The sequence below is a fragment of the Hippocampus comes genome, unplaced genomic scaffold (genome assembly GCF_001891065.2).
Source record: "Hippocampus comes isolate QL1 unplaced genomic scaffold, H_comes_QL1_v1.1 scaffold228, whole genome shotgun sequence".
In the NCBI taxonomy this organism is placed as follows: Eukaryota; Metazoa; Chordata; class Actinopteri; order Syngnathiformes; family Syngnathidae; genus Hippocampus; species Hippocampus comes.
This window is the reverse complement of record NW_017805877.1, coordinates 329,435-337,944: the sequence shown is the minus strand read 5'-3', so window position 1 is coordinate 337,944 and position 8,510 is coordinate 329,435. Positions and strand designations below refer to the sequence as shown.

Genomic DNA, 8,510 nt, shown 5'->3' with positions numbered 1-8,510 from the left:
AGTTTGACAGCTGGACTTGTTGAGGTGCAATCGTTTGTGTAGAGGGAGAAGAGCAGTGGAGAGAGGACACATCCCTGTGGGGCTCCAGTGCTAGTGGTGCGTGTTGATGATGTTGTTGCTCCCAGTCTCACCTGTTGTGTCCATCCCGTCAGGAAGCTGAGGATCCACTGGCAGATCGTAGGGGACACACCGAGGTGTAGAAGTTTGGGGGTGAGGAGTTCCGGGATGGTGGTGTTGAACGCAGAGCTGAAATCCACAAACAGGATCCTTGCGTAGGTCCCTGTGCTGTCGAGGTGCTCGAGGATGTAGTGCAGACCTATGTTGACTGCGTCCTCCACAGACCTGTTTGCCCGGTAGGCAAACTGAAGAGGGTCCAGCAGGGGTGGTGATGTTCTTTAGGTGGTTCAGCACAAGGCGTTCAAAGGACTTCATGACCACAGACGTCAGAGCGACAGGCCTATAGTCGTTCAGTTCCGATGTTGCCGATTTCTTGGGAACTGGGACGATGGTAGACTGTTTGAAGCAGGAGGGGACCTCACACAGCTCCAGGGATCTGTTGAAGATTTGTGTGATGACCGGAGCCAGCTGGTCAGCGCAGACTTTCAGGCAGGAGGGGGACACTTTGTCGGGCCCCGCAGCTTTCTTGATCTTCTGCTGCTTGAATAGCCGTCTCACGTCCTGTTCGTGGATCTGTAGTGCAGAAAAAGAGGGTGGGGGGTAGATAGAGTAGTTTCTGGTAGAGGTGGGTGTGTGTGGGAAATGGGGGTGTACTTTTCAAATCGGCAGAAAAACATGTTTAGTTCATCAGCAAGACCCTTATTGTTCACTGTTTGGGGGGATGGCATTCTATAGTTTGTGAGACAGACTTTCGCTATTTTAGGAACCCGGGGAAAGAAAGAAAGAAGAATTGATCACTGAGCACAAGTTAAACCAGTGGTTCGAAATTTAATATGACTGCCATTAGTGGTACGCAGGCATCCTCTAGTGGTATGTGATTAGAATCACAGGAATAAATGTTTAAACTGTATATCGTTCATTTAACTTTTTCATTTATTATTTTTTTAATAGTCCAGTACATTTCTTAAGTACAGCTGAGTTGTATTTAACTTTTAAGTTCAATACATTTGAATGTAATCTTTTTGTTTTCAAACATTGATTTAGGTACAATTTTTCTTTTAATTTTCATGTGCAGTACATATGAATTGAATCCTTTTATAAGCCGCTTTTTATTTTCCCATATGGTGACGCACAGTGTTCATGTTCAAACGGCAAATATGACATTGGCTTTCAATAATATAAAATATACCGTAGCTTTCAGGAATTTAACCTCGGTCTTGTCTTCTGATGAACATGTGGTCCTTTTATATGAGTGTATTTTAATGGTAGTCATTGTGGTGGTTCCTGAAGAGCTAAGCATTCATTAAGGTCATACTCTGTGTTCAAAGTTTGAGAACCAAAGTTGAACAGGATCTATTTTCGTCCCATCTGCCTTGACCTCATTGTATGCCTTGCCTGCTCCCCTTATTCCCTTTGTACCCAAACACTGATAAAGAGCAGCGCTATAGTGCACATGTTCCATGCCCATACTGGAGACACACATCCGCACATGCAAGCGTGCACGCGTGTTTGCGTTTTGCTGCCCCATTCCTCTGTTTGGTCAAAGTTCAACAGGAATCACGAGATACCACCTCTCTGGAGAATATCATGAGACCTGTGTTAGTGGACTTTAACATGACTGAAGGGCACGTGTACACGCAAGGAATTTTCACATCAAGTACATGTATTTACAACAGAAGATATAACTTTACATTGTCCACTATAATTAGTGCCGTTTTTGTGATGCGGCAGTCCAGTGGCGGATGCTGGTCTGTCAAGGAGGGGAAGCTCAATTTTGGCCGACATCATAAAATGTGTCCGTTTATTTATACGTGAATTCTACTCTCCGTTCCTTTTCAAGAAAATTATCCGTGACCCTGTCATACCAACAAGGCGTCTTTTCTAGGGACTTAACTAGTGTCCTACAACTACAGCAACTACAATAAAACCCACCAGAAATAAAAGATTAATTCGTTGCTAGTCGTTTTCAACAAAGAGAGTGTCGCTAAGATGATTAGAAGAAGTCTCCAGTTCAACTTAGAACAGAATGAGAATTGAAAGATGCTCCCACGGATGCCTACACTAAAAGATCGGTGATTGGCCAATTTCCCTGTCAATCAAAAAGAGATTCAGCCTCAGATAGATCATCCAATCATCATGCAGAAAAGCTCAGCGTCCGAGCCAGCCGATACACGCCCACTGTCCATAGACTCCCAGAGACGCGGAGCGTCCGGTGGGCGGGACAAAACCAACATTTATCCAATGACTCGTCTCGTTTCAACGCATTGGGACAACCTACACTGAACTCTCGAGATGCCCAGCGTCCGCGCTGTAGACGCTCAGCGTCCACACAGTTTAAAGCACAGTGAAGCTGCGGGAATGAATGAGAAGGGAGTCGTGTCGTAACCAGTCTTAAGAAGCTGATTCAAAACAAAAGTTGAGCACGTTGTAGCGCATATTTAGTCAATGACATGTACACACAATTGTATGTACACACATATATTTGATCACTTTTTTTTTTTTTGACATTTTAGGGGAAGCTGAGCTTCCCTTGTAGTCTTAGAGCAATCGCCTCTGCGGCAGTCCTATTTCAAATGATATAACCACAAACGTTTTGCTTGACAAAAACTCAATATATTCAACCATTTTATCATTGTTCGCCACTGTTCGTCACAGTCTTGCTCTTTGCCTATTGCTACAGATATTTGTCAGCATCACAGTTTCCACAAATGACTTAACACCCTGGTCGGTGAAACCAGAGATTTGTCTCTAAATACATTATGCATGTTTGAAGACAATTGCTGAAATCTTATGCAAAGTCTGAGAAATGAGTGGTACTCATTTCTTGAGATAAAGCGCTAAATTGTTTTGGGGTGGGCATGGCTAAAACGGAGCCCAAATAATGTACACCGCTCACTTAATGCAAACGGATTTGTTTGCGTCAGCGATTAGCCAACGTAATCGCACTGTGCATTTATAGCAGCTAGCTACAGTATGCCTACAACCCAAAAATGCAGGTTCCCTTCGGGTGGTCTGCTGGCGTGGCCGCTTTAGAATGCTTTGTTGTCGTGTGACCGACCTAATATGTTCCAGCCATTGGAAGCTTTGAACAGTTGTATTTTTGTGATTCAAGTATGTAGTTTTGTGTGGGGGCATCATAAAAGATGCCAGACAAAGTGGCATCCATTTTTCCAGAAAGTAGTATTTGAGTGACATGCTGAGCCAGGCTTGGTTTCGATAAATTAAATAAACGTGTCCGCAGCATTTGAGAGCATACACAACGGCTTGATTTTTCATGATTTTGAAGTCTCATCTTATGTAGATTGAGATTTTTTTTTTTAACGATTCACATTGTCAGGGTTGTTGACAATATTCTTCTCTGTGGTGTGTTGCATTTACTTAAAAATTGTTTGTCTCGTCACACGTTGATGACTGTTGCTTCATATTACAGGAGTGAAATGCGTGACATGCATGGATCAAACATTTTTTCTGGCGCATTAGATTGGATATTGGGGTCATCTGAAATATCGCAGAGATTAACAGGAAGATCCCGAGTCAGTTGTAGCTTTGGACATTTGGAAAAAACGCAGACTGATTGCATAAGTTATTCACAATGCTGGGTTTTCAATAATTGTATAATTCACTTGCTGCAGCTCAGTCTTGTGATCTTGAAAAGAGTTCCCATGCGAAGCAATTCAAGGTAGTAAATCTTTTTTGGGTGCCCCAACATGACTGCTGCATATCTAACTCTACAGTTGCCTGTTCTCCACTTTTCAATGAACATCAAATAACAGCACTGATTTAAAGAAAATATCAGAATATGCAGTCTGTGTTTAGTTACTACACCACAAAGTCATAGTAGACACTTTATACTGGACTTTATTCAAGGCGCAAATGGAGACTCAATCTTAACTGTGGCCACATTTCAAATACACAAATTTGCCATGCACTACTGTACATCTGTCAATTGTTACAGGCAGTGGAGGTGCTTGCTTGCCCTGTTTGAGAACCCCCTTTGCTCCGAAACCCTTGCACGTGCACCCCCCCGCCACACACACACACACACACACACACACACACACACACACACACACACACACACACACACACACACACACACACCTCATTGCAATAATAAGATATATGAGATGCAAAATTATACAATATAATTCTGATTTGAAAATTTCATGCCTTGAACATGTATATTCACATGTAAGTATGTCTTGTCAAAAAAGGACATGATAAAGAATTCCAGTTATTCCTAAATTTGCTCTTGGTTTACAAATGACTGGGATAAAAAGGACAGGATCAAATAATTTCAGTCACTTTCTTACCCTACAGTACAACATGAATTGATCGGAATGAATGATGGTTGCAATCGACGTTGTAAATGCGATTAATCAACCAATCAACCACATAAAGGAAGTGATAGTGATTTTCATTTACCGGTAGATTATATTTGCATGACGGGAACTCCTTCTGTGGTGAAACTGTATTCACTGCACACATAGCTCCTTCAGCGTTCAATCAAAAGTTTTTGATCATAAGACTAACATGACATTTGTAATTTAATACATGACACGATAGAATGTGAATGCTGAAAACGTGCACATGACTCCAACTTGCGATACTCTGCTGTCAATTACAAAACTGTGGATCTATTCAGTGGCATTATTGAATCAGCAACTAACTATTCTGAGCGCGAGTCTATCAGCTGATGTGACTGGTTAGCGTTAACTCGTGAATTTACATTGCAATTAAAGGTCAATTCAGTGAAAATAAATTTGTTCCTGCAACAAGTGAATTATTTTTGTTTCATCAGTACACAAGTGCCTATATGTAAAGTGTGTACTTTTATAAAGATGGCACGACATAGCATTATGGATTACTTTGACCAAAGAAAACCCATGCGGGCACGTGGAGAACATGCCAACTCCACACACGAAGGCGGCAGTGTGTGTGTGTGTGTGTGTGTGTGTAAAATGGACCATCCCCCCAGCAACATCTGGACCAACATGGTGCGCCTGAGCAAGACACTGAGTCCCTGTAAAGCGCTTTTTATTGTCCATTTATTGAAAATAGTACTTCCAAGCTCGAGACTCAGGACTAGTACTTACTGTCGCCCAGTGAACTTTTTTAGGAAATGTGAGGTCGAATTAAATTTAAACATTGTTTGTTCAAAAGGAAACCCCTTTTAATCGCTTCTTAACCCGATGGTGTTTTCCACAAAGAAAATGGCAATCGCAATTTATTGGGATAGGACATTTCATATGGCAAGCATAAACTCAACGTGCTTCAAGATAAAAAACATCCATTCATCCATGTTCCAATCCGATTTATCCTCACAAGGGTCGCAGAGGGTGCTGGAGGCTATCCCAGCTGTCTTCAGGCAGTAGGCGGCGGAAACCCTGAACCGGTGACCAGCCGATCGCAGGGCACACAGAGATGAACAACCATCCACGCTCACACTCACACCCGGGGATAATTTAGAGTGTTCACTCAGCCTGCAATGCACGTTTTTGGAATGAGGGAGGAAACCGGAGTACCCGGAGAAAACCCACGCAGGCACGGGGAGAACATGCATACTCCACACATGAAGGACTCCACACATGAAGGCCGGGATCGAATCCACAACTTCTGCACTGTGAGGTCGACGTGCTAACCACTGGACGACCAGATAAAAAGCAAGATGGCAATATATTAGAAAAAGAGAGACTGAAAAACTGAAGTGGTGCACTCCTGCCGAGGAAAGGAGGGATATGTTTGAGATTTGACATTCCGATCAGGCCTGATGGTTGACTACAAATTAATTTGTCGACCCTCAAGCTATAGTTTACGGACCTCCCGGATCCGGGCAGCCCAGTTTTAAAACGAGCGATTCGGTTTCCAATACAGCGGTTGTGTGAAGGGACTGTTGCGCCACTTCAAAATCAGCTGATTTTCCAAAGAAATTATTTCTAAATGATTGTTATAATAGCAGTGCGTCAAATTACAAATGTATATCGGCCTTTAAGATATGATCAAAAGCTTTCCCATTGGTTTAATAAATTAATCGTTGAGCATGTGAACAATGCGTGATCAGGGCGTGACAGACATGACGTCCACGTCCAATTGACCAATCCCCGCCCGTGTTTCTCAGCCTATGAAAGTTGAGTTAAGAGTGTGAGGTTTGGCCACTGTCTGTCGCAGCGAACGAAGCAAAGGACACACTCCGGACGAACGAGTGCATGTTACATATAAACGTCTGTAGTAGAGGACATTTGCTCTCAAACGAAGACGCTCCGCGGTGGTTCGCGCCATTTTCTGTGATTTAGTCAGAAGACGCTAGCGAGCGAGCGCTGAGAAAGGCGACATCGAAGAAGAGGGCCCTGAGTGGGGTGCAAATCGCCTCGCCCGCCGCTGGGTCATCATCAACAAACGTCGTCGTTGTGTCCAATCGACGTGGGCATCCACACGACGGCAAACAAACATCTGCGAGAAGACACAGGGCACGGCAACCAGTGTTTATTATTATTTTTTTAAATTGTATTTTCATTTTTGCTCCTCTGCCGCATCCCGGACTTTTGCTGCCTAGCAGAGTATGCTAAATAATGAGCCAAAGGGACACACTGGTTCATTTGTTCGCCGGGGGGTGAGTTGAAGAACATGTCTTGACATCCGCGATATTAGGCTTTTAAACCACGTTGTAGCGCAAGAATTGCTCAACTATAAATATTACTTTGGATTATTTACAGTAATCATGCTACTACTTTCGCAGCTGTGCGTGGAGTTCACTTGTCACAGTCCAATATAGAAAAAAATGAGTGATTTGGCTGACTTTTGTTTCTTTAAATGGCCGCACTTCCGGCGTAAACAAAAAATCAAAACGTATTAGGCTTATCCTCTGAAAGGCCTTGAGTGGTTATCTTGAATGGGAGTTGTGCAGTGTATTTTTGAGGGGGCGGGTATTGGCAGGATTACTACATTTGATATTTATAATTCTCTCGCTCTTCTCTCTCTCCCTCTCTACCTGCATCACATTCTGTATTTCCATGCAAAATCTTGGTACAGGAAGGCGATCAATCAGTTAAACAATCTCAAATTCCTTCTATTAGATTTTCTGCAGACGGGTCTGACGACCCTTCCCTAAAAGCAATGACAAAGGCAGGTTCCTCTTTCCCCAAGTGCTGTGACTATTGTTTTCTTTTGCTCTCATTTGCACACAAACCCATTGGAATTGAAAGAGAGCCATTTGTTGACAAAGCACCTCAGGGGAGACCCCTCACAAGGAAATGTAGCTTGAGGTAAAAGCAGAATCCTGTTTTTTTCCTTGTACAAGTGAGCTCACGGTCCCTGCACATGCAGCAGTCAACAGTGCTCTGAAAACTAGGCTAAGGGTCAACGCTGCCTTTGCATGAATGTGGGTCGCCCCGTGAAAGGTAAATATAGCTGGTGCTACGATGAAGAGTGCGCACTCTTGCTGCCTGCCAACAGGATAAAAGTCAGCACACCATACCTTTTTTTATTCACATGACCTGATTTAAAGCGTATTCCAGGTTTCCCATCGATTCGGTCGTCATTTGGTGCTAGCAGAGTGAACGAGTAAGGATGAGCCAGGTTAATAGAGAGTTGTTGAATGCAAATATGTTATTGAGATCCATGGTTTAAGTTTTGTTCCAGGACATTGTTTACTTCTTACTAATGGGTTCAGTGAAGGTCAGTGCAACCCGATCACCAGTTTACCGAACTAATTTCGTGTCTTATACCATATGCAGATAAACAACAGTACAAATCATCAGATAATCAAATGTTGTCCTGTTAGAATTAGTTTCTGGTAAGCTGTGTTCCTAATCAACTAAAAGTTTTGATATCTTCCATTTGTCGGTTGTTATGACTTGGTGATTGCTAATACGAAATGGTCATGTCACCGTAGCTCCCCACCATTGTCCTGCTTTGTCTTACTGTGATTTCGACACTCAACGTCGTCTCTTGGGTTTCTTGACAGATGTGGGGGTACAGTGGGTGCTATTTTGACGTGTCCTCTGGAAGTGGTGAAGACCAGACTGCAGTCCTCCTCTGTTACACTTTACATCTCTGAAGTTCAGCTCAGCACCGTAAACGGAGCCAGCCTCGCCCGCGTCACTCCACCGGGGCCTCTGCACTGTCTCAAGTAAGGATAGTGATGGCAAATGTCACAAAATAAATTGCTGGGAAATGTGATGGGATAAAATGTGCCTAACAGTGTTATTGCACTATAAAATTGATACTGGTAGCCAAATACGATATAAGGCCAAACAAAAAAGATGTGTGTTTCCGGTAACATGAAATTTCAGCATAGGGTCAGTAGGTCGGACAAAGTTTTTTTTTTTTAAATCCCCCCATCAAAAATTTAAACAAAATAACCATAAAACATAAAACAAGAAGACATTGAACCC

At 42.9% G+C, this 8,510-nt stretch overlaps 1 protein-coding gene across 1 annotated transcript in view; it reads left to right on the top strand.

Annotated features, from left to right (window-relative positions):
• The first annotated feature begins 6,250 nt into the window (after positions 1-6,250).
• LOC109527156 (solute carrier family 25 member 36-A-like) overlaps positions 6,251-8,510 on the top strand; it is a 28,831-nt gene continuing 26,571 nt past the window's right edge. The window contains exons 1-2 of the mRNA XM_019888893.1: positions 6,251-6,727; positions 8,081-8,245. Coding sequence (XP_019744452.1) covers positions 6,687-6,727; positions 8,081-8,245 — 206 coding nt within the window. The 5' untranslated portion in view covers positions 6,251-6,686. The remainder of the gene's footprint in view (positions 6,728-8,080; positions 8,246-8,510) is intronic.